Below are 26250 nucleotides of genomic sequence, written 5' to 3'. Positions count from 1 at the left end.
TCTCATGTTAAATTCTTCATAGAGGATTTTGAAACTTTATGAATCTTTTATTCATTATTAATAATGAGAGATGTTAAGAAAATCAGCTAGATTCCATTTCATCACATTTCTTTTCCCTGCGCACTTCACGCTGATACATGTGTTCTGGTCAGATCATTTAGTGTGCATCATTTTCCTTTCTTCTTCCGTAAAAAAATTATGATGCTCACAATAAATTTCCCTTCTATCCATTCTCATCCCATCACTTTGCTAGATAAGGTGTCTAGTTTCGCGTACCGCTCGTGGATCATCACACACAAATTAATAAATGAATGCACATTTTTCATTTCACAACCCCAGGATCTGAAAAAGATTGCAATTTGAAGTTCATATACGATACTGTATTATTTCGAAAGAATCAATGAGTCACACTAAGTCATGTTAAGAAATAAAAGATGAAAGTTAAAAAATGAGAATCGTAGTATCATTTTAATGTATGCAATGTGTAGAGAGCAGAAACCTACTTCAGCGGCCATAGTGACTTCAGATTGCAGATGAAAGTGATCAGCACGAGAAGGTCACTGAAGTGGGGTCTGCACGCTGTAACTACTGAAGTACCTTACTCCATATGAAGTAAATAACCGACAAAGATTTCATCTACACAAATGTATGTGTCGGCGCACAGTTAATTGCTGATTAAACTTTGAAACAACATTCTAAAACACTTAATACAATGTAAGACATAGCTCTAATGCACCATAACAAATTGAGTACTTTTTACTTAACATTAAACAACAAGGAGGTGGTCCATGGCATACTAAACAGTTAGCAGAATACTGATAAAGTATTGTATTAAGGATGATTATTGATTACCTTAAGTCATGGGAATCTCGGATCTTATGTACCAAATATTTTTTTTATAGATATGAGGCACGGTTTTCCAGTTTGTTCCCTATATATAGTGTAAAATGTCCATACATTTCCTCACAAGCACACTATTCCTTTATCCTCCTTGCTTTTCAGTAGTAGTACTCTTGTAGAGTTTGTGATTCTGATTGCAGATCAAGCAGTTATGGAAATTCTAATTCCACTGTCATTTATGTTGCTCTTTCTGCTGCTTGTACCTTCCTGCATTTGTTCTTCCCCACTTCAAGATCCTGAACTAGTGGTGGAAGATGTACAAAAGTAGGAAACAAAGCTTTTCTTTTCTCATTAACAACATCTTTTGAGCATGTACTACCATGTTTCAGCATTATAAGGGTAATTAACCAAAACTCATGTTATGTTTTTTCTTTTTCTTTTGCTTTTTTCTGTCAGGAGCATTAATGCCTCAAGGAGGAACTTGGCATTTCTCTCTTGTGGGACGGGGAACCCCATTGATGATTGTTGGAGGTGTGATCCGAATTGGGAAAAGAATCGGAAGAATTTAGCAGAGTGTTCCATTGGGTTTGGAAAGCATGCAATTGGAGGAAGGGATGGTAAGATATATGTGGTGACTGACCCTGGTGATCACCCTGTGAATCCAAAGCCAGGAACACTGAGATATGGTGTGATCCAAGAGGAGCCACTGTGGATCATTTTCAAGCGTGACATGGTGATTCAGCTGAAGCAAGAGCTTATGATGAACTCTTTCAAGACCATTGATGGTAGAGGGGCAAGTGTGCACATTGCTGGTGGCCCTTGCATTACTATACAGTATGTGAGCAACATTATCATTCATGGGATTAACATCCATGACTGCAGACAAGGTGGGAATGCCTATGTGAGAGATTCCCCCACCCATTATGGGTGGAGGACTCTCTCAGATGGTGATGGCATTTCCATCTTTGGTGGCAGCCATGTTTGGGTGGATCACTGTTCTCTCTCCAATTGCCGTGATGGGTTGATTGATGCCATCCATGGATCCACTGCCATTACCATCTCCAACAATTACCTGACCCACCACAACAAGGTCATGCTTTTGGGCCACAGTGATACTTTCACTAGGGACAAGAACATGCAAGTCACCATTGCCTTTAACCATTTTGGAGAAGGGCTGGTACAGAGAATGCCAAGGTGAGAAAGATCTTTCTTTGGATCACCTAATTCTTTATAAAGGATACCTATTTCTCCATACTTAAACCTTATCTATGTATCAGAGATCTTACATCGATCAGAGATAAAACGAGTTTATAAAATATAAATGAGGACAAACTTCACTTTACAAACCAATTAATTTTGAAATACCGAATTAAGCTTAAAGTTCACTTAACATTTTTACATCTGTAGATGTAGGTATGGATACTTCCATGTGGTGAACAATGATTACACACAATGGGAAATGTATGCCATAGGAGGGAGTGCTGCTCCAACAATCAATAGCCAAGGGAATAGATTTTTTGCTCCTAATGATCATACCTTCAAAGAGGTTAGTTGGAGAAGACTGAGATTTTCCTCTGTTAGCTTTTAAAGGTTTAACTGCAGCATACTTTATGAAGTAACACATAAATTACTAATGTCACATCCACTTTGTGGATTGGTCATAATTGGTGTTAGAATTTAGGTAGACAGAACATAGATGTTGTTGTTGTTATTAATTACAGTTGGTGGTAGTTAAGAATGAAAAATTGAATGTAATTTCAGGTGACAAAGAGGGAGAATGCAGCACAGAGCAAGTGGAAGAATTGGAACTGGAGGTCAACGGGAGATTTGATGCTAAACGGTGCGTTTTTCACAGCATCAGGAGCAGGTTCATCTTCAAGCTATGCAAGAGCATCAAGTTTAGCAGCAAAACCATCTTCAGTTGTGAGTTCTTTAACAGCATCAGCAGGATCACTTAGATGTAGAAAGGGTTCACGTTGCTGAGTTCAACCATTCACCAACACAACCCAATAAAATTATTACATCATACTACTATATTATATTACACAGTAATAAAAGGCACACAATAATGCATGCCAAGTGCTTCAACTTTCTGTATATGTAACTCTTTAGACATTTTTTTTTTGCTGTAACGACAACCTTAGCTTGTGCTCACATTACAAAAGATCCACTTTGTGGTTTCGTATGATGAGGTTGATAAACAACACAAGCTGTAGAGTTGATGTAATTGAATGTTCAATGAAAAACCAGAATGGAAAAAAGTCGTAGTTCGTTGTAATGCCTACATGCTGTGTCCATACTGTGTACATATTCATCTTATTGTACCTTTAATACGTCTTAATATACTGATCTACATAAGAAATTTTTCTCTTTTTAATTATTCAACAATAATCTTGTTGAAGACTCTATATCGATTAGAAATATAATGAATTTAAAGTATATAAAGAGATTTTGTTATAAAAAAAAAAAAAAAAAGCTTAAATGTTGTAAAATCAGAAGAAAGAAAAAACAAAGAAGTGAGTTTTTTGTTGGGAAGATACACTGTGGAAGAAGGAAGAAAGGAGACAAAGAGTCTTCTTACAGTATTGTGAGTGGAGTAGCTTATATTATATGCTATAAAAGATTTATCTTTAACTAATAAGAGAGATGTAAATATGTATAATAAATGTTACCACTTATTTTCACTTAACTATTAATCATATAACCAACTTTCTCACATAACAATATCTATAATTAATTTCATCTTGACAAAACAACAAACAGAACATAATATATGATACAATTCACTTTATGACACATGCAAATCTTATTTTACAGGTTATTTTGTGGAATTGAATTAATTTTAAGGTAAATTTCTTAAGATAATAAAAAGTGATTTGAGATTTATTTCAGTGAAATTTATTATTTGTCAAACCTATCCTGTTATCCGATATTAAGATATATGTTAAAAATTTCACATTAACTAGAAATAAAACGAGCTTAAAATATAAGGTTAAATATGTTTTTGGTCCCTCAATTTGCAGTAAAAATTGAAATTAGTTCATTTTCGAAACTTTGACCCAATTTAGTCTTTTAACTTCAAAATTCAGTGAATTTGGTCATTTTAACCAAATTTTATTAAGTGACGTTTCAAATGCGTTTCATGATAGTTTTTTAGCTAATATTAAAGCAAAAGTGTGTCAAATGGTGTAAACATATCAAATACTATTATCATAAAGTGCGTTTGAAACGTTAAATAAACTTAACAAAATTTGCTTAAAAAGACTAAATTCACGCAATTTTGAAGTTAGGAAATTAAATTGGACCAAAGTTTCAAAGAAAAACTAATTTTAATTTTTTTAAAATATATAAATAAATACAAATATCATCTCACAAATTAATTTTATAAAATTAAATTAGACTTAAAAATAATTTAAGATATATATGATATTTAATAGTACGATGTGGAGGAAGATAACGATCTTCACATGGTGTGAAAAGGAAATAGATTTATGAATGGTCATTGGTAATTGGAAGCACGTAGTTGAAAGATGGGAGGATTATCTATTATCTGGGACAAGCATCTTTAATGAGTTGTGTGGGTGCATTGATGAATCAGACACACAGTCTTTGTTGCTTTTACCGATAGATGGATTTTTCTCTGACATGCAAGCCAATGAGTTTGAAAAGCAAGAAAGAAATCATTTTTAGGGCACCAAATTATGACATACAAAATGACAATAGTTGAAGTTTAGTATGTGACTCCGACAAGATACTGGTGATGTTATAAATGTCACCGCCAAACAGTTATTTTCAGAATCGCCATTGTATAACGAAAGGTTTCGTATATAAGTAAATCGCCATTGAAGTGTGAATCTAATATTTTTACTGAATCTAAATTTCATATCTAGTAAAAATAAAAAAATTGAGATATCAAAATCTATAAAGTTATTATCTTAAAATTTTGGGTTAAAAATGATATTAATCATTTATATGTTGTATTTTTTCGGTGATCTTCTTTCAAATTATCCAGTAAAACTACATATTTGTGTTTAAGTTTAGCAATCTAACTTGATATTTTCGTTTCACATTGTTAATTGACTTATATATATTAATTACACTCTCTTTAAGTGGTGAGTTTCAAACATTGGATCTGAAAAACATGAGGATTGAAGTTGGGAACTGTACAAATTTTATCTATTACTACTTTCTGTAAGATGATAAAAATGGGAAATAAGTTTAAAAACTCTTGAAAAAACACGAATAATATTAAATTTCGATATCTTAATATTTTAATTAATATGTTAAGTTGAAGGTGTATTGATTATTTAACTTATATATCGAAAAATCTATAAATACTCAATCCAGAATTTTGTTAATCTTATATGTAAGATTACCTTTCTAATAATAACTAATAATTAGCATGAGACGAGTGCGTCGTGTATTTGTTTTCTAAAACTTTTGTTTAGAAAACAGATTTTAATATTATTATCAATAATTTAATTTAAAAGTTATAGATGTTTTAATTGTCAATTTAAATATATTCAAACGATAAATTCATCTAATAATGATATAATTATATATTTATGTATAATTAATTATTGGTATGTATTATGTGTTATATGTTATGTGTTTTTGAGTAATTTGGAATAATCTATTTGTGATGATATAGATTGTTATTTTGTTTAGATTAAGAAATGTCAGTATCATGTTTTTAAGAAGTTTAATTACAAAACATTGTTTGTAATAATAAGTTTAGAGTTTTAGTCAAGATTAAAAGACAGGTATTAATTTTTTTGTTTTGGATTTTCTTGTCAGATTTCAAAGTTATTTTTTATAAACGAATTACTATTTATATTTACATGATTATAAAAAATATGTAATAATTATATTCCTTAAATAAATATAATTTTGATATAAATTCCTACAATTAATTACGGTTATATAATAGTGTTGTTATATTTGTAATATTATTCTCTTATTGCTTTATTAATTTGACAATTAATTTGAATTTAAGGTCAATTAATCTAATTTGTTCTTTATTAATTTTTTTGGGGGGTTTTTGTTTTTTTTTTCTTTAGTATATATTAGAATTCAAAGAAAAAAATAAAGCCTTGTTAAGGAATATAAAAGTAATGAAAATAGTACTAATAATTATAAATAATGTTAATAAAATTTATTTAAGGAAAATGTTACTAAAAATTAAAAATAATGTCAAGAAGGATATAGTAGTGTTTTTATACTTCAATATTTATAAATGTATAAATTGCTCTTAGTAAACAAAACCAAAAACACTTTAGATATAAAGAAGTGAAACTGATGGGTCTTTTATTGGAGGAGATTCAATAGAAAGATTGTATAGGCTAAAACATTTTACACCATCAAATTTCACTTCTCACCCCATCAAAACATTCTGAAAAACGTTTTTCATAAAAAGAATGATTAATTAATTTCCAAAAGAAAAAATAGAATTATTTATTTGTTTCAATTTATTTCAGAAATGACAAGAGGAGTGATAGGGTATAGGAACTAAAAATAATGAGATGCAAAAATTATTTATATAATTTCAAGAAACTTAAACACACATAGATTATGAATACTAATATTTTAATTCTTTTTATTCATTTTTAATTTATTATTCCAATCATCTTTGAATCATTAATCACGTTACTAAATAATTAAATTAAGGGTTAAATATATTTTTGTCCCTCAAGTTTGAATGAAATTTGAAATTAGTCTCTCTTCAAAAATTTTGACCAATTTAGTTTTTCATCTTTAGAAATGCATAAATTTAGTCCTTTTAACCAAATTTTGTCAAGTTTATCTGACGTTTCAAGTGCATTTCATGATAGTATTTGAATTGTTTACTCCTTTACACATTTTCGCTTCAATGTTAAGTCAAATATTATCATAGAATACGTTTAAAATATTAAATAAACTTAACAAAATTTGGTAAGAAAGATTAAATCTATGTATTTCCAAAAATGAAGGACTACATTAATATAAAGTTTCAAAAATAGACTAACTCTAAAATTCACTAAAACATAAAAAATTAAAAATATATTTAACTTTTAAATTAAATAATTAAAAATGATCAAAATATCATTCTTACCAAAAAAAATCATATTGATCGGTTGCATTGTGATCTATGCAATATCTTCTCACCCTCTATGACTATGCTACTTCCTGTTGGCATCACTTTTTTTGGGCCCCAACCCCTTAAGTACTTGCTTTTTTTTGGGGCCTTTCCACCTTCCACAACCTACATGTAGGTCCAAAATTATTATGAACCTATCTCTTATGAGGAGCCCACAATTTTTAACCTCTAACAATAACAATAATTTGCTCACAAATCTTTCCTTTTATAGTTCCTCTATATCTACTTCAAAATATAGACATAATTACCTAATTTAACTTTTTTTTTTCTAAATTAAATATTTATTAAATTGTGTTCATCCAAAATGATGTCACTTTATGTAATCTAACTTCAAGAATTTGCAAATATTACACGTTATTCCTAATCTCATCTGCATAACATCACCAATTCTAAAAATTAAATGATTGACCTTTATTTAATATATATATCTGCCGCATGCTAGAAGAATCTCTTAACTCTATTATGCCCCGGCTTTTCATGGTTTTTAAAGAACAAGTTTGAACCTTATACAAATATTTATACTTTCTCTTCTTATAATAACTTTTCATGAGTAAGTTAATAGAATAATGTTTCCTTAAAAACTATGGTTTTAGACATCTTTAATTTCTTGGGACAAACAAACAAATCAGTCGGCAGTTTAACTACCCCAAAAACATTAAAAAAAAGTTTTTGTTAATTACTTCTCTTTTATTAAATTAATTATTTCTCTCTTAGCTCTGCATCAGTTTAAAGTTTTTTAATACAAATTAAAGAGTAAAGTTAATATATTATTTATTAAAAATTGTATTAAACAATCATGCTCTTTTACTAATTTTAGATGCTGCAAATACGAATCTTGCTACAATATTTCGAGTATAGAAGTGTATAAAATATTTAAAAAAAATTATTTATAATATTGGTTTTATGTCAAAATGTTTTTTTCTTAAATATGTTGTGTGTGAAAAAAAGAAAGAAAAAAAACTATATGAATCATGCAGCACCTTGATCACAGGATTTTGCATTGGTATATCCTATGAATTCTTGTACACATAAAATAAAACTATTTGAATTTACATAGGGCGTTTCGTTAAGAAAGAAGGGCACATCCAAATAGTAAAATTATTTAGCCGAAGAATCTTACACAAAAGCAGCAACATCTAATTTTTCTTGAATAATAGATTTTGATATCACTTGTTAGATTTATAGAAGGAATTTTATTGAAGAGAACAAATACCAATGAAACATGAGTTTAATTATACAAGACATTGACACCACTCTCGATCTAACATATTATTTATCGAAATAAAATGATAGATCCAAATGAGAGTGAAAGGTGAAATAGATCAATGATCAATAAAAAAACAAAATTGTACTTCATTTAAGGACCAATTATACATGAACATGCAGCATAATTGATGGATGATAGACAAAGAAAGTGTCACATTTTGATGCTGTCAACTCCAAAGGGTACCTCTTAGCTGCTAATACAGACACAGATTTCATGTCTCGAATTTCCGTGTAATGGATTTTATTTTATTTTTTTCTTTTCATTGGTATAATTTGCCAATTGAAATATAGAATCTATAACCGTGTAAATTGACCTTGGAATAAATAATCTACTAATCCCAGAAATTAAACAAGCTTTTATAGTTTAATCAGAAATTCATTATCCTTCTTTGTACTGGTATATAAACTCAACTTTTCCATCACTTTAATATAGGAACTCAGAACTGTACAAATTCTCACTTTATTAATGTTCCTCCCAAACATTATGGCATTTTCATTCACATTCACATTCCACCTTTTGCTTCTTGTCCCATCTGTGGTTTATGTTTCTACTTCTCATGTTCAAGATCCTGAATTAGTGGTCCAGGAAGTGGAAAAGTATGTTACCACCATACATACTTTGTTTGCAATATTTTACAGTCTTGAAAAAGATAAACACACACATTTTGCATTACCCAGAAAAAACACAGACATTTGGAGATAATGATCCTTGGTTTAAACTTTGATATTACATTTTTAAAAATAACAACTATTCATCCTATATTATTATAAGTAGAATTCTTGAATTTACCTTTTCAGTTAAATCTGTGGTTCATAGCTTTTACCATCTTCAATCTTAAATTCAAATTTATGTATTTAAACATCTTTCTGAAGTTTGATTTTTTTTCTATGAATTTGCCAATGTGGGACAAGACTTTGTGCTGGTTATTATCTCTCTCTTGAAACATATGTAGTTTGGTGTTTAAGCATGAGTTTTTACTGTAGGAGCATTAATGGGTCAAGGAGAAATTTGGGGTACCTTTCTTGTGGGACGGGGAACCCCATTGATGATTGTTGGAGGTGCGACCCGAACTGGGAAAGGAATCGCAAGCGTTTGGCAAGTTGTGGTATTGGGTTCGGCAAGAATGCGATTGGTGGAAGAGATGGGAAAGTGTATGTGGTGAGTGACCCCAGTGATAACCCTATGAACCCTAAACCAGGTACATTGAGACATGGCGTTATCCAAGAAGAGCCTTTGTGGATAATTTTCAAGCGTGACATGGTGATCAAGCTGCACATGGATCTCCTTGTTAATTCTTACAAAACCATTGATGGAAGAGGAGCAACTATCCACATTGCTGGAGGGCCTTGCATTAAAGTGCACAACAAGAGGAATATCATAATTCATGGCATACACATTCATGATTGCAAACGAGGTGGGAGTGGATATGTCACTGATTTTCCCAACCATCGCAGTTGGAGTGCAAGATCGGACGGTGATGGGATCACAATCTCTGGTGCGAGTCATGTCTGGGTGGACCATTGCTCCCTGTCAAACTGTTTTGATGGCCTGATTGATGTTGTTCATGGATCAACGGCCATCACCATTTCCAACAATTACATGACACACCATAACAAGGTCATGCTCTTGGGCCACAGTGATTCCTATAAAGATGACAAGAATATGCAAGTGACCATAGCCTTCAACCATTTTGGAGAAGGGCTAGGAGGAAGAATGCCTAGGTAAGTTTGTGTAATATAATACTAAATGTGTATTATAGTTTTTGTGTAATATTATTTTGAAGTGGTATATTTGCAGATGCAGGTTTGGATACTTTCATGTGGTAAACAACGATTACACACATTGGCAGCATTACGCAATAGGTGGGAGTTCATCCCCAACTATTTTCAGCCAAGGGAATAGATTTCTTGCTCCAAATGATGAAGACCATAAAGAGGTGACCAAACATTTTAAATCATCAGAAAGAGAGTGGAAGAAATGGAATTGGAGGTCTGAAGGAGATCTAATGTTGAATGGAGCCTTCTTCACACCGTCAGGGGCAGGAGCAACAGCTAGATATGACAGAGCGTCAAGCATGGCAGCAAGACCACCTCTACTTGTGCCTTCACTCACTGCGGGGGCTGGTGCACTTAGATGCAAAAATGGCCACCTATGCGGACACTAGCAAACCAACTAATTCAAAATGTGCAACAATTTCCATTTTTCTAGAGTGTTGTAAGATGCTACATTCGTTCCCATGAAGGGGCAATGTATGATGTAATGGAACCGTGCCGTGGATAAGTAATATGACATAACAGAGTATTAGAGATGAATCGCTATCTGAGTTAATGAATCTGCAATAGATTGATTCCTGTTTGCATGTTTCTAATGCTTTTAGTACGTGGTTTCACAATGCTGTTCAGACTACTACACTTTAGCAGAATTAAATTTCTCTAGATATGGTATTAACGACAGAAGCCCCTGCCAAGAATGCATTTCACAGCCACACTGCCAACTCAATTGGCCTAAGAATGAACAAATATTGGATTGCAAACAGTTAAAACGAGATGCGATAAATTATCAGTTTCAAACTTCTTATTAGTCATTCCAGCTCCAATTAATTATGTCAAGAACTTCTTCCTCAAATAAAATTGCACTACTACAACAAAATCTAGGACTTTAAAGCTCTAAACACTTTCGCCCAGACTACATTCACTCTCAATAACCAATCATTTAGGGCCCAAAATAAGACTGAGATAACAAAATTTCACTCGGCCTACAAACAGAGGTTAAAATGTCTAAAAACAAAAACAACTAATCCATAATGTTTTAAAAATCAAAAGATAACAATTGCATTAAAAAAACAAAAACAGCCGCCCAACTCCGATACAAACCGGGCCAAAATCTTACATTCCAAGTAAACATACGGACTGTGACTACAATCAGACCGATCAAACAAAATACTATAAGCAACATTCAGAATCTTGATGTAGAACGTGACTGAGTCTAAAAATATCAGTACTCAGATGGGGAAATGACATCATCAATTTTCAATATCATCTTGACAACTTGAGTAGCGAGTAAGATCTGTTGCTGCTTGCCGATCAAAGTTTCGAAGACATTTTGCTCACGCATGTCGTTAGTGCCAACATCATTACAATCAATGCCAAAGTGAGGGTTATTATCCTGAAGGCAGAATCAAGGTCAGCGCCACGATACATATAAAAGTATATCAACACCAGGTACAGATGTTTATCATAGTTAAAAACAATCATCATCAATCCATTACCTTTATTTGCTGAGACTTAACAGCGGATAATGTTTCAATTGGTTGGAGGCCACTGTTTTCAGCGAGGGCCATTGGGATGGCTTCCAAAGCATCCCCAAATGCTCTAATAGCATACTGCATGGAAAGAAAATACTCCATCAATATTGGGGAAAGCCAAAAAAAATGTTTAAGCAATAACATCATATATGACGCATTGACAACAACTCAGCATCCCCGCTACACACGACCAGTGATAACAAAATTATTTTTAATAGCTTCTTTAAACAGGTCTGGTAATTCGATTCACTGGAAATATAACAACTACTTAATCTGGCAAATACTTAATGATATCCATACCTGTTCAACTCCAGGGTATTTATCAGCAGCAGCCTCAACAGCTATAGAGCACGAAATCTCAGCAGAACCACCACCATATACAATAGAATTGTTACGGATAAGATTCCTAGCCACGCACAAGGCATCATGAAGGCTGCGCTTTGTCTCCTCTATGATCATCTTGTTACCTACTCAGACGAAGATAAATCATTTCACTTTGTCAGGCTTGAACAGACAGACAATTATCAATCTTCCAATGTCTACTTTAGAAAGTTCCAGAGAAATTTCATAACTTATTAGTTGCAAAGACAAATAGAGGCTATATTCAAGGCTAAGTTTTGGATTGATGAAATGTGAAATGGAGAGTATGAAATGTAACAGACTTGAGATTCATTATTGGGATTGAAAATGAAGGGATGAGAAACATAAGCAACGGATTATTAGCCCTCAAATAGGAGGGGATATGAATGAGATGGAGCCCCTATTTCATTTCTTATTTTATGTATACTATTGTACTGCCATTGTGCAAGCAATAATCACCCATACCATCTCCAGCAACTCCACATCTATTCTCACACTTGGTCAGTCACCTCCGTTCTCAAAACACATACCCTTCCTCCTTGCCCCTCTATTGCATTATGCCACATGGTTCACATCCCAACCACTTTAGCAAACAAGACTTTTGCACAAGTTTTGGCATGTTTGAGAAATGTTAGTTAAACAGTCTGATGGAAACATTGTCACTTATACGGATATTGTTCTTGAGTATAAGAGAGACATTTACACTGCTGTGGGGTTGTTGTTCTAAAGGGCCCAATTTATTTTATATAAAATATATCAGCTCAGCATTTTATAAGTCACAAATGAAAAAAAAAATAAGAGACAACTATTCAAAAGCGACATGTTAAAAAAGAAACGTAATGAAAAGTAGAAAGATAAATATAACAAATGAAGATTAAAAATAATATTTTAGTATTTCAAAATAAGAAATATGGTAATAAAAATAATTATCGATTATGTTTGTTCGCTGTCCAAATAAAGGATTATGTTCCATTCTATCATTAACGTATCTAACCAATAGAATGGGTATCTTATTTTATTATATACATTTATATTCCATACCACTTTATTCCATTTTAATCCACTCCATCCATCTTCCTCCATCAATATAAACATAGTCTAAAAGTTCAAACTCACTCCCCAGAGCAACAAAGAAATAAATACAATACCGAACACGCTACAGTTAGAAAATTAACTTCCTCCCAAAGGCTAATTATATAAAGTTCAATGAAAACCGGTACAATGAAGGAATCTGGCTTTACCTCCACGGATGAATATTGTTACAGCCCTTGAGTTTGCACAATGTTCGATGTACAGCATTCGGTCTTTTGTCGTACCAAAAGATTTTTCACGAACCATGCCAGCCTTAAAATAATTAAACAAATTAATGTAGCTCAGTGTGTTATCAAATGGACAAACATTGCATGTAGCTACCACAGCTAGATGTTCTAAATTACTAATTGCCACCATTGCATATACTTTCAAAATGTTTAAAACTGCAAAACAATTGCAGATCTTGTAAACCCCTTAAAAGAAATAAAGTGCAAGATTATACCTTTCCCAACTTTTCTGTAGATAACTCCTGGAACCTTGGAACAATTCTTCCACCTATATTCACAAATAGAACATTGCTTAGTTCAAAAGGCAAATAAGAACAGGAGAATATCTACAAAACCATAAGATACAAAGTTGTGCAAAGAACCCACAAACTTCCCAGGCATACATAGTTTAAATTAAAACATACCAGTTGCTATAGCTATCAATTCCAACTCTACACCACCAACCCATCTGACAGCAGGCAAGTTCCTGTGCATTAAGAGATGATTCGCTTCATCGTCAAAACCCCATTGGCAGATGACAAGGGTTGCACCCACATCCTGCAAACCAATATGCCAGTTTCAATATGGAACACAATCTCATTTCAACAAGGCTAATTCGAGTTTAAATCCCAAAGACTTGCACACGGAATTGATTCTCTCCAGTCACATTTTCACTAGATTAGATCCTAAACCTTCAAAATAGTTAATAAATACAGAACACGCTTTTCGTAAAAATTGATAGTTTAATAAAATGAACGGTGGAGATAAACTCACATGACCTTCTTAAGTGTTTACCCACATGAGAGAATCCATTTCCCTAACCCCATCAAGTTAAACCAAGGAAACATGGCATTTCAATTAGAAGGTTAAAAAAAGGAGAGAATACCCACCTTGCATTTTTGAACCATGTCATCAAAATACTTCTGTTCCTGCAACCTCAACGTTTGGAACTTCTCCACTGTATCAATATCAACCTTATGCTTAGTCTTTGGCTTGGGAGGCTCAAAGGCGCAGGTCAGGATAGCAATTTTAGCATCCTCGATTTGCTTAGGCATTTGAGGATGGCTCATATCCTTATCAACAACTATGCCATAGATCAACTCGGTGTCCTCCAATTTACCCCCAACTTTCCCTTCCACCTTAATTAGATCCAAATTAACATCCTTCCTCTCCAGATCGGCAACAGCAAGAACAGCCTTAACAGCGATCTCAGCCAAGCTACGCTTGCACCGATTAACACTACAACATTAAAACAAACAACAAACGCATTACAATAAGAACGAAAGCAACGCAAGTAAAGACAGAGCAATCAATCATCAGTTAGAGTAAAACATTTCAGTTACATCTTAGAGGAGAGTGTGGTCATGCAGGTTTGAATGAGAGGCTCCAAATTGGACTCCCCGAACTCGAACTTGTTGGCCACGCGCTCGAGATGCTCAACCGCGATTCTAGACGCTGTTTCGTAACCCTCGGCGATCCTGATAGGGTGAATTCCCCGCTCCAGGAGGCGCTCCGCCTTCTCGAGAAGCGCGCCGGCCATGACGACGACGCCGGTGGTGCCATCGCCAATCTCGTAGTCCTGGCTCCTCGAAAGTTCTACCATGAGCTTCGCGATTTGGTTGTCCACGTCCATCTGCTCGAGGATGGTGGCGCCGTCGTTGGCTGCAAAACAAAAAAAGAGTTAGTGCAGGAAATGGAGCACGTTTTGGTGGCACATGCTAGGAAGTTTGTAGAACTTACTGATGGTGACGTCGCCGTCGGGGCTCTGGAGCATCTTGTCCATGCCTTTGGGACCGAGGGAGGTACGGAGGATCCGCGCGACGGCTTTGCCGGCGGAGATGTTCGATTTCTGAGCGTCCAAACCTCGGAGTCTGCTCTTCTGCTCCTGTTCCTTCAAGATTATGAACGGCCTTCCGAACTCGTCGAAAGCCAACGCCATTTTTATCGATCGATCTCTTCTTCACTCTTGCACAGAACGAACAATCGCAAAGAAGAAATGGAAGAAGAAGAAAGAGCAAAAACACTCTTAAGCCCTAACCCGAACCTTCTATTATGCTACTTCCTTCCCACCTTTTTTCTGATATTTCAATTACCGAATCACAACCCGATTCGTACAAAGGCCTTCGACTTAGACATTTTTCTGTAAGTTGGGCTTGGGCTGTGAAGCCACAGCCAAGCCCATTTGTAAAATTATCCATTATGCTTCGTAAATGTTTGGGTTTGAGTATTGTTTTCTACTGGACTCTCTGATGTATTCTTTTTGAAGAGTTGAATTCCTTGAAAACTATAAATTAAAAAAAAAAATATTATTCAAAATAACTATAAAATATTGTACAAGCAAAATCTTGAGTAGGAAATATTTTCATTTTTACTTATTAAAAGTTCTTTTTTTCTTTTAACCTTTTTTTAATTCTTGTATTTCAATGATAAAAAATAATTAATACAATTAAAGCCAAAAGCATTCGTATACTAGGGTAAATACAAATAAATAAAACTAACCATTGAAAATAAAAAAGATATTAAAAACTTATATTTTCAAATTTTATTCTAATTTATTTCATGTATTACAGTTTTTAATACAAAGACGCGAAATATTTAGGCATCACGGGGCGGTTACGGTAGTTTTTAAACAAGGAAAATTAGACTTTCACACCAACTTTTATTCTTTACAATAAATATTATATTGACCTAAATATAAAAATAAATTAAATATTATAATAAAATAATAATTTATGAAGATTATAAGTTGAACGTAAGGTGGGAGAAAAGTTAAGTGCCAAAGTATCACCTCCCCTCAAACAAAGAGCAACACTATTTTATATTCATTTGTTAGAATGTTCTAAAAAGAAAATAATTACTATTTTTTTTTTATACTTTAACTATAATGTTTAATGTAAGCAAAACATTGTGTCTTATTTTGTTCTCTTTGGTTCTGTTTTATTCAATGGAACTAAAATTATTACATATTTAATTTTGTTTTATTTTAAAAATGAGAAACATAAAATTAATCTGGATAGCAAATATAAACAATATGTTCAAATTTTCTCTAATAAAAAAAATATATTTATTAATACTTTAGTCTAAATTTATTTTGAACGTAACAAGTTTATAAATAAATAAATGACAATAATATTATTTTATTTTTGAATAATGATAAAAAGTAAAAAAAAAAACAGCGGAATATCGTTGTTTAGTGGATATGATATTAATTAGAGTTGTCAAAACGGGTAATCCGATCCAGTTCAACCTATCACAGGTTGATCATGTATTGAGCTAACTCAACCTGACTCACTTATTAGCGAGTCAAAAAAATTTGAACCCGACCCGAACCACAACGGATTAGTGGATTAAATGAGTTGGCTCACGGATTTACTAAATTAAAAAAATACAAAATTTTTATTTTTTCAGTCAAAACTAAATTATAATTCTAATTAAAATCTAAATAAACTTTAATATAATCTAAATACAAACCAAAATCACAAAAATAAAAATTATTTATGTGTTAGTTAAAAAAAACAATTAACATGACTCAAATGCAAAGCCTAATTTAATAAAAAACACTTGTGTGACCCTTTATTTGCGGGTTGGTGAGCCAACCCAGCCCACCACAAATTCAACCTAGATAACCGAGTCAAAAATTAATCCGTAATAAATTTTGTAAAAAAAATTTCAACCTAATCCGACTTAAACTCGTGGTGGAGTGAGTTAGTTCGCAGGTTTCAACCTAGTTTGATAACTTTACTATTAACATTTGAGTGAAGTATATAAACATTACTCAAAACTTAATTATGTGAATATACCTTAATGAGTGATGTTATACATATATTATATATATTATATGAATTTATTGATACACATCAAATGATTTTATTCACTTAATTATTAGACCGATCTTGTGCAATATATAATATACAATACATGAATCTATTTATACACTAATTTATATTTTTAGTAAGTCAACTCTACTTATTATTTCAAATAGTCTATTATATTTTTTCACATGTTTTATCATTTATATATTTACAACTTTATTATTTATATTTCAATAGACATATTGATTTTCTAAACATGTAAATTACTTTTAAGGTTAATTCTATTCAGAACTTAATTACAAACATTCAAAATATTTATTATTTTTTATTCAATTTTAATTCTTTTATATTAAACATGCAAGTCCAGCAATAATATTATTAGGATTAATTACTGCATTCTCGGTGTATTATTTATTTTAGAGCATAAAATTCAGTCACACATTGATCAATCCTAAATGATGCTGACGAACTTGTTGGTGGACGAACTTGTTGGTAAAATAATTCAGATACGTTAAAATTTATTATACGTTACTATTATTAATTATTTTTATTGATTTTATCGTTATTTTAATTTAATCACATGACATAAACCTTACCTAAACGCAATTAAATTTTATTTTTTATAATAATAGAAAAACTGACATCTAATTAGCCTGCGCTCATGCACAAATACAAATACTAGTTTTTTTTTTTTTAACATTTGAGTGTAGAGGTAGTATTAAGAAAAGCAGGGATGGCACAATTTTTTACAAACATATTATTCCTAGATACCAAATTAAAATAAGTAGAATTTATAAGAGCACAGTTACTTTTTATCTAGAAAGCTGAAATAAAATTTAAGTTTTGGTTCAATAATTTGTAAATTTGTTTCATCTTAAAGTCCGTGGAACGTAACATAGTTTGCTAATTGAATCGAAATGTACAAACTAATTAATTAATAGTAGAAATATTTTGGAACAGCTACTCAATCACCTTTAGACGAAGAGAGGTACAAGATGGACGAGAATGTTCTAGAAGACAAAGACGAATATAGTTTTTTAAAGACAAGATTTAATGGAGGAGAAAGAAAACAACATATTTTTGTCTTATTTTGTTCTCTTTAGTCGTACTTTACCTAAGAGAACCGAGATGTATCACATATTTTAATTTTATAATGCAGCATAAACAGAACGTAACGTAACTCATTGGAGGGTGTGGAAGGAAATTGGGAAGGTTGAAACGCATGTAGAGATGAAGGTGAAAAGAAAGTGATTAATTTATTTGAGTTTGGTAGAGAAAGTGGAGCAATTAAAGCCCCATAATCTGATGCACCCAAAAGCAAGTGTGGCATTGATTCAATTGGATGTTGGTTGTTGGGTCAACGCTAAAGAAAGGATATTACCCATTGAGCAAACCCGAACACTATCCTACTAACAGTGTAGAGCACTGTAGCATAATAGCATGTTAAAAATAGACCAATATATGGAACCCGTGGTTCAACAATCGCTTTCACCCTCGTTGCCATCGCTGTCGCAGAGAGACATGGAAGTGCAAAAAGGTCATTTCACGTTTCCCCCTTCTCATCATGGCCATGGGCCTGGCCCAAAGAAAAAAGAAGCGTTTTCCCCTCACCCAACGGACACGGCCTCCCCCACTCCCCTCCTCTGCGCACAAGTGCGCACGTTAGCTGTCCCTTCTCGGCTTCTTCATTTGTCGCAAAATTTCATTTCATTTCATTTCATTCCGTTTTAGCATGCATTTATGAATTTATGAGAGAGGTTAGCTTAAGGGGTGGAATGGTGGCATGTACTACTCACTCACTCACCACTGCCTTAAATGGATGTGTGAGAGCAGTGAGCAGTGTGGTTCAGCTCTTTATAGCCTGCCACAACCCCAACACCAACAACTGTATCTCACTCACTACTACTCTACATACACTACACTCTCTCTTTAAACTAAAAATATAACCAAACAATCATAACAAACTCACTCTCTCCTTTTATGCTCCGATCGTTTCGATCTCACTCGGAATCTGAATCGATAGCGAAGCGTGGCGCGATTGCGAGTGTGTGTGTGTGTGAGAGAGAGTGAGTTTTACTTTTCTCTCTCTTATTTCTACCGTTTGCGTGCTTGATCATGTGTTGTTGTGAGTTTTTGGGGTGTTGATTGGTTTGATTGAGGGAGAAGATGAATCCTCTGTGCTGCATTGCTCCGGTTTCGATCGATCGGGACAGGGGGAACCCTGTGGTGGCGAAATCGCCGGGTCAGTGTCAGCTAGGGCTGGATGCGGCAGTCAGGACGGTGAACTACGCGTCCAAATCGAGCTTCTCCACGCTGGATTCCTCCGTGGGAGCGGATTCCGTCAAGGCGTCTGCTGCTGCTGCGGATCTCGAGGAGGAGGAGGAGCCGCGCGATTCGAAGGCTTTAAATGGAGGCGGCGTCGCCGGGAGTGTCGCTGGGATCCTGTACAAGTGGGTGAATTACGGGAAGGGGTGGAGATCGAGGTGGTTCGTGCTGGAAGATGGCGTTCTTTCTTATTACAAGATTCACGGTCCGGACAAGATCTTGATGAGTCCGGCGAGGGATAGGAGCGTGAGGGTGATCGGAGAAGAGTCATCGAAGTACGTGAAGAAGGCGAACTGGAATCTGAATCGAGCACCTTCTGGAGGGGCAGGGGGAGGGAACAGTAACAACGGGAAGCAATGCAAACCGTTCGGTGAGATACATTTGAAGGTTTGTTCTTGTGATATTATCAGATGCCGATAAAGTTTATATTTATGTGTGTGTATTATGTTTTGACGCACTTACTTACAATAAGCGTAGCTATGGTCCATCACGAATGCACTCTTTTTCTCAATTTTTTTGTTCCCAATCTCTTGCAATAAAATATTGAAGTGCCTTTTTTAACTTTATGATTTTCCTGCTGTTTTGTGCATCTGTATCATGCAAATTTTTTTATTGTTTGTGTTGTTTGAAATTGTATTTTAACGAGCCCCTTTGCTTGGACTTTATCAAGTTTGATCATTGTTTTAGTTCTGTATTTTTGTTCAAAGCGAAGTTTTATGAGTTTGTCGATGCTGTTTCGTCAAATTTTCCCGAAAGTATGAGAGTGGCGGGTAAAGGGTCGTTATTACCGTATTGTATGAAACGTCTATAACTGACGCGTACATGTTTCTTTTTGCATTTGCATGTATACATGCATCCACTCTGAAATGTTTTTAAAACATGTATTCTCCACCGGTGAATTTTCTATTTTTGACCAAAATCGAGTAGTGTTGAATTCGTAATATTGATCCGAGAATCCTTTCTTGTTTCGGCATATCACTACATTTGTGTTAAATTGAGTAATTGACTTACTGGTTAAATATGCTTGGGTCCTGCAGTTACATTGTCTTTAACTAGCTGCTGCTGAATTGATATCTGTAGAAGTAGTATTACGAGTTTGTTTTTATATCTTGCACTTTCGATCATGGACAAAAACGATTCTTTGATGTATAGTTTTTTAATCTAATTACATATAGCTTTCCTTGCTCGTCTTTTTGTGTGAGTGCTAAAGTCTGAATGTAAATGTCTTGTTCACAGGTTTCTTCAGTTCGTTCCAGCAAGTCTGACGAAAAGCGGCTTTCCGTATTTACTGGGACAAAAACTCTCCACCTGCGGTGTGTATCTAGAGAAGACAGAGCCATGTGGATTGAGGCCTTGCAGTCAGCAAAAGATCTTTTTCCCAGAACTCTAACAAGTAGTGATCTCGCAACTTCAGAAGATATTGTGGTTTCCACGGAGAAGTTGAGATCACGATTGTCACAGGAAGGCGTAAGTGAAACAATCATTAATGACTGCGAGTCTATTATGCTTTCCGAAGTATCTTATCTCCAAAGCAAGTTGAAGTATCTTCAGCAGAAACATGTTATGCTGCTGGACACCTTAAAACAACTGGAGGTATCTGTCTATGCTTTTGAATCACATCCTCTAGCTAATATAAGCTGCGGTTTTATTATAGGTGGTTATGAATACTAAAATGATTGCACGGCATTGACAAGGAAACAGTTTTAAAGTTTTCCTAGCTCTCGCGGAAGATTTTAAATATAATTGTAGGAATTAATAACCTAATGATGGAAGCATTGGGTGTTTATATTTACATGGCTTACCTTTCTACTTTCTAGTGGTTTAGGTAATTAAAAGTGTGCAGAGTGATTTTAAGATGAATATTGACATTTTTATTTCATATAAAGCATTTTGCAGGATTAGGATATATTCTTTGAACCTCCCTTAATAATCCAGTGTAATGTTTTGTCAATGATGTACTCACGCCTCACCTGGATTACTCAGATTTTTCTTGCCCCTAGGTCTGCCACCGGTTTTCGCTTACCATGAGAAAAAGTAGGGTTACTTTTTTATTGTAATGTGAACTGAAAGACTTGTTTTCTCAAACAATTCGTCTCTTCAACTTGCACACTGCTGGTGCCTTTTGGCATTGGTCATGGAATTTATTTAATTCACATTGCATTTGCTCTTATATTTTCTGTCTGCTATTAAATTAAGAAATTCTCTTACTAGTTGAGTTTGATTTTTCTATTAAAATAATTCATGCAGACAGAGAAAATAGAGTTGGAAACTACTGTAGTTGATGAAACAAAGGAACGGGAATCATACTGTGGGCAAGGAAATAGAAGGTTTAGTGGTGAGTATTAATATCCACTGTCAAGTATTTTGCCTTGAACTACCATTTAAATTTGTACTTACAAAGAAGTCCATATGAATTTCATTTATGATTAGTCTTTGTTCTGATCATATATTTTAATTCAAATCCATTTAAACAATTATGCTATTCTGAGATTGAATAACTATCGATGATCTAAGACATTCTTTTACAACATTATTTATGGTAGTTGGATATCATACGAATGAGGCATTAGGATGTTAATGAAGTATCCGTATCTTGTTTAACAAACTGATTGTTTTGATTATGTAGTTTCCGTGTTAGTTGCACTCCACTTACTCCTTGTCTTTTTCATGTCTCAGATTTTTATTCTGTGATGTCGGAGGGTAGTGCTACTGACTCAGTGGCGGATAATGAAAGTCAAGATGGAGCAGATGTTGAAACAGATGATGATGATAGAACATATTTTGACACAAATGAGTTTTTGTACTCTGATGCCCTAAGAAGTGCATCCTATCGAAGTAGGGAAGGTATGACCAATGGCAGTATATATGATAGAGATTATATTTGTTATGATGGTGTGCATGGGTTTGAGGAGATCAAAGATGTAAGGTATCCATATGTCAAAAGAAGGGATAACTTACCAGAGCCAAAGGAAAAAGAGAAGCCTGTTGGCTTGTGGTCAATTATTAAAGACAATATTGGGAAGGATCTTTCAGGAGTTTGTCTCCCTGTTTATTTTAATGAACCACTATCGTCATTGCAAAAGTGTTTTGAAGACCTAGAGTATTCATACCTGGTTGATAGAGCATTGGAATGGGGAAAGCAGGTCAGGTCCTCAGCTGTGCTTACTTTTGTCACAAAGCAGTTTTAAACGCATGATCTCCTAGGTTCATTTATCAAGGTAGATAATATGCTTGGTTAAATTTAAGAAAATTGTTGCTTATAAAGATTTCAACATTTCAGTAACTTGATAGTCTGCGCTTGATCAAGGCTGAACAATTCCTTTTTGCCCTGCATTCGTTTACTGCCCATAAAACTGGAGTTTTTATAAGATGAATAAATGTTGGTCATTATAGATTCAAAATTGTTTATCAAGGTTAGATGACATGCTTGGTTAAATTTAAGAAAATTGCTGCTTATGAAGATTTCAATATTTAAGTAGCTTTGATAGTCTGTGTCAATAGTGAATAAGGCTTCTTTGCTCTGTATTTTTTTCATTGCCCCTAAAAAGTGGAGTTTTTTTTTTTTTTTTTAAGATAAGTAAATGTCTTTCAATATAGATTCAAAATTGTTCTTAGTTGCAATCCTGCCAAAACATTAGGGTTAATTGGTTTGGTTTAGGATTTTCTTGGGTAAATTAAGGATGCAAATTTGTTACTTTTGGGTTATTGTGGATAGGTAAAGGCAGGAGTGGTCTGAGGGTTAGCTACTTGACCGTGGCCAGTGCCTTCCAAATTATGATATTTGGCTTGACGGGGTTTATGAACATAAAATTTAACTGAATTAATGATATAATTAGCTGTTTTGAATGTTACTATTAAGTGTTTTTTTTTTTTTTAATTTTAAAATAGCTCACTAGTGCTATAGGCTTGAAAGAAACCAAGTATAGTTTTGTTGCATTGTGTTTGGGTAATAAATTATCCCTAGAGAGTGCATTGATTAAAACTGCTACTGAGCCTAAAAGAACTTCATTTTTAAAAAACAAAACAAAATTTCTGCAATTTGATACATATTGCTTGAATGAGGAGGATCTTATAGCTAACATGAAATTGAAACCATGCTCTACGCTGATATTTGAGGCTTGTAGATAGTTGCCCTTAGATTTTGATACTGCTAAATACGGCACAAGTTCTGTATAAGCAATATGGGCTTTGCCCCCGTACAATTTCGTTTAATGTGAAACGTAGTATCATTCAACTATCCGAGTTCACTAACGTCGAACAAAGTTGGGAAATGAACAGCATATTTAGCTTCAGATTTAAGTGCATATTTTTTATATTTCTAGTTTATTGGATTGGCATTGTTTGAAAATTATGTTTTGCGTTGTGCAGGGGAATGATCTGATGAGAATTCTAAATATTGCAGCTTTTGCTGTATCCAGCTATGCATCAACTGAAGGTCGACAATGTAAACCTTTTAATCCTTTACTTGGGGAGACTTACGAAGCGGACTATCCAGATAAAGGACTTAAGTTTTTTTCTGAAAAGGTAACTGGAATTTCGCTTTAACTTTTCAGTCAAGGTTTATGAGAATGTGTCTAATTTCCCTTCGCTACGGTGTTGCCTTTCGTCATTTAATCTGAAAATTCATTGTAGTCTTTTGTCCATTTAGTCTGAAAAGTGAGTGATTTGTGTGTACGTTTAATTGTGCTTTTGGTCAATTGCACATCTGTGATACTTTGGAGGGAGACCCTATTGGAGCAATTGAAATTTTGGGGACTTAAATTGCAAAATTATGATAACTCAGGGACCAAAAGTACAATTATGCCTCATATCTATCTTGTGTCTGATAATTTTCATCTAATGGTTGTTGCTCCAGGTTAGTCATCATCCAATGATTGTTGCTTGTCATTGTGAGGGAAGGGGGTGGAAGTTTTGGGCAGATTCTAATTTGAAAGGAAAATTCTGGGGGCGTTCAATCCAGTTAGATCCTGTGGGGGTCCTAACTCTACAATTTGAGGATGGTGAAGCATTTCAGTGGAGCAAGGTCACCACTTCCATATACAATATCATATTAGGTAAAATTTATTGTGACCACTACGGTACCATGCACATCAGGGGAAGTGGCAACTATTCTTGCAAACTGAAATTCAAGGAGCAATCTATTATAGACCGAAATCCACATCAGGTAGGATTATGAATGCTACTAGACATGGGGACTGCAGGAATTATTTCATAGATAAATTATAACCTTTATTTTTTTCAAATACATTATGTTTAGCATTTTTTTTATTTGAAAACACATTTTTCTTCATCCCATCTCTTCCCTCACTTTATTGTTCAAACAAATAAACCATCAAAATTCTGTTTGTACTCTGTAATTAAGTGGAAAAAGTATAGAAGTAGCCATGTCAGTTATCATCCTAAAGTACATTTATAAACTTGACAATTCAGATGAGTAGTTTAGATGTACCGATCTTTCTGTGTTCTGAGTTGTATAACTTTTAGTCTTATATATATTGCAGGTCCATGGATTTGTTCAAGACAACAGAACCGGAGAGAAGGTAGCAATATTAATTGGGAAGTGGGATGAAGCAATGTACTATGTACTAGGGGATCCAACCTCTAAGCCAAAAGGTTATGATCCGATGACAGAAGCTGCGATATTGTGGGAAAGGGACAACTCTGTATCCAAGACAAGATACAACCTCTCTCCTTTTGCAATTTCCTTGAATGAAATATTACCTGGTTTATTAGACAAGTTGCCCCCGACTGACTCAAGGTTGAGACCAGATCAAAGACATTTAGAAAACGGAGAATATGAGTTGGCAAATGCAGAGAAACTGAGACTTGAACAGTTGCAGAGACAGGTAAATCATCGAAAATCTTGACTTTTGTGATCCATGGAATCTAGAGTATATTGGCTACACTAGTTTTATCCTAGTTTCATTCCAGATCAGTCTGTCCCATTTTCTGTCCCTACTCAATCATTAAGAGAGGCTTCGTGTCCATACGTAGCAGTCTTTTGTAGTAATTATTGTCTCCCCGTCAAAAATAATATGTAGTAGCAATTTGTTAGAATTATTGGGTAGCCTAAGAATGATGGTATTTTGTAGACGAAGATTTGTTTTATTGAAAATTTTTGTTAACTAGTGGTTGATTGATAATTCAGGCAAGAAAGATGCAAGAAAGAGGATGGCAACCGAGATGGTTTAAGAAGGATGAGGATGGTTGCTACCGATATATTGGTGGATATTGGGAAACAAGAGAAAAGAATAATTGGGATGGAATCCCTGATATATTTGGACAGAGTTGTGATTTACCTTCATGTTCCACGGAAGACACTGTATCCTACTGAATACACTGCCCTTAAAATTCTCATCTTTTGTTAAATGTGAATTTGCTTGTAGGTTGTAAGTTATATAAACATCCTCTTAAAAGTATTAATTCTTTTTATGCCTTCTCAGCAACTAGTTTATGTTGATATGCGTACTTGGAACTCACCAAGTTTTCACAGTAACAAATCTTTGTTTCAGAAAACTTTCATTCCACCAGGGACTTCATTAAAATCTGTTGTACTCATCATTATTTAATCCCGTGTTAGTTTTCAAATTATTAAATACTTTCATACACTTAACTTTTTAATGGGTAAATAAATATATAGGACCTATGATTGTTATAATAAGAATAACGTCAGAAGTTTTTAAAAAAGTTATTGATTACAATAATTGCTTCCAAATTCACAATCCTATTTGTTATTACTTTAAAATTGATTAGTGAATAGGGCAATAATATATGAGTGAAGTGTTTATCGGTGATATAAAACATTTAAACTTTCAATGTGTTTGTAATTTAAAGAATCATTATTGATATACTTTTAGAAATAATTATTAATTGTTCTAAAGTTAACAAAAAAGCTTTATGTTTAGTTT

The 26250-nt window shown here is 33.8% G+C and overlaps 4 protein-coding genes across 4 annotated transcripts; 3 read left to right on the top strand and 1 right to left on the bottom strand.

Moving 5' to 3' along the window:
- The first annotated feature begins 956 nt into the window (after window positions 1-956).
- LOC114175680 (putative pectate lyase 5) lies at window positions 957-3124 on the top strand. Its single transcript, XM_028060466.2, has 4 exons — window positions 957-1164; window positions 1297-2034; window positions 2248-2386; window positions 2602-3124. The coding sequence occupies exons 1-4, from the start codon at window positions 1052-1054 to the stop codon at window positions 2821-2823; spliced, it is 1212 nt and encodes a 403-aa protein (XP_027916267.1). The 5' UTR covers window positions 957-1051; the 3' UTR covers window positions 2824-3124.
- A 5503-nt stretch (window positions 3125-8627) lies between these two features.
- On the top strand, window positions 8628-10555 carry LOC114163490 (putative pectate lyase 5). Its single transcript, XM_028047802.2, has 3 exons — window positions 8628-8839; window positions 9227-9964; window positions 10041-10555. The coding sequence occupies exons 1-3, from the start codon at window positions 8709-8711 to the stop codon at window positions 10405-10407; spliced, it is 1236 nt and encodes a 411-aa protein (XP_027903603.1). The 5' UTR covers window positions 8628-8708; the 3' UTR covers window positions 10408-10555.
- A 399-nt stretch (window positions 10556-10954) lies between these two features.
- Window positions 10955-15275, bottom strand: LOC114185432 (T-complex protein 1 subunit epsilon). Its single transcript, XM_028073149.2, has 9 exons — window positions 14946-15275; window positions 14549-14867; window positions 14096-14444; window positions 13631-13763; window positions 13442-13494; window positions 13149-13251; window positions 11848-12014; window positions 11512-11625; window positions 10955-11408 (listed from the first exon to the last, which is right to left on the bottom strand). The coding sequence occupies exons 1-9, from the start codon at window positions 15142-15144 to the stop codon at window positions 11238-11240; spliced, it is 1608 nt and encodes a 535-aa protein (XP_027928950.1). The 5' UTR covers window positions 15145-15275; the 3' UTR covers window positions 10955-11237.
- Window positions 15276-18743: 3468 nt separating this feature from the next.
- ORP1D (OSBP(oxysterol binding protein)-related protein 1D) lies at window positions 18744-25788 on the top strand. The gene is made up of 8 exons (XM_028069925.2): window positions 18744-19729; window positions 20579-20935; window positions 21590-21677; window positions 22019-22485; window positions 23711-23866; window positions 24198-24506; window positions 24844-25188; window positions 25491-25788. Exons 1-8 carry the CDS (start codon window positions 19184-19186, stop codon window positions 25674-25676), a joined length of 2454 nt encoding a protein of 817 aa, XP_027925726.1. The 5' UTR covers window positions 18744-19183; the 3' UTR covers window positions 25677-25788.
- Window positions 25789-26250: the final 462 nt, after the last annotated feature.

This window comes from Vigna unguiculata, chromosome 1 (assembly GCF_037176805.1).
Source record: "Vigna unguiculata cultivar grain cowpea cultivar isolate G323 ecotype 2 chromosome 1, ASM3717680v1, whole genome shotgun sequence".
NCBI lineage: Eukaryota > Viridiplantae > Streptophyta > Magnoliopsida > Fabales > Fabaceae > Vigna > Vigna unguiculata.
The sequence above is the reverse complement of the archived record's forward strand: the minus strand, read 5'-3'. Positions and strand labels throughout refer to the sequence as shown.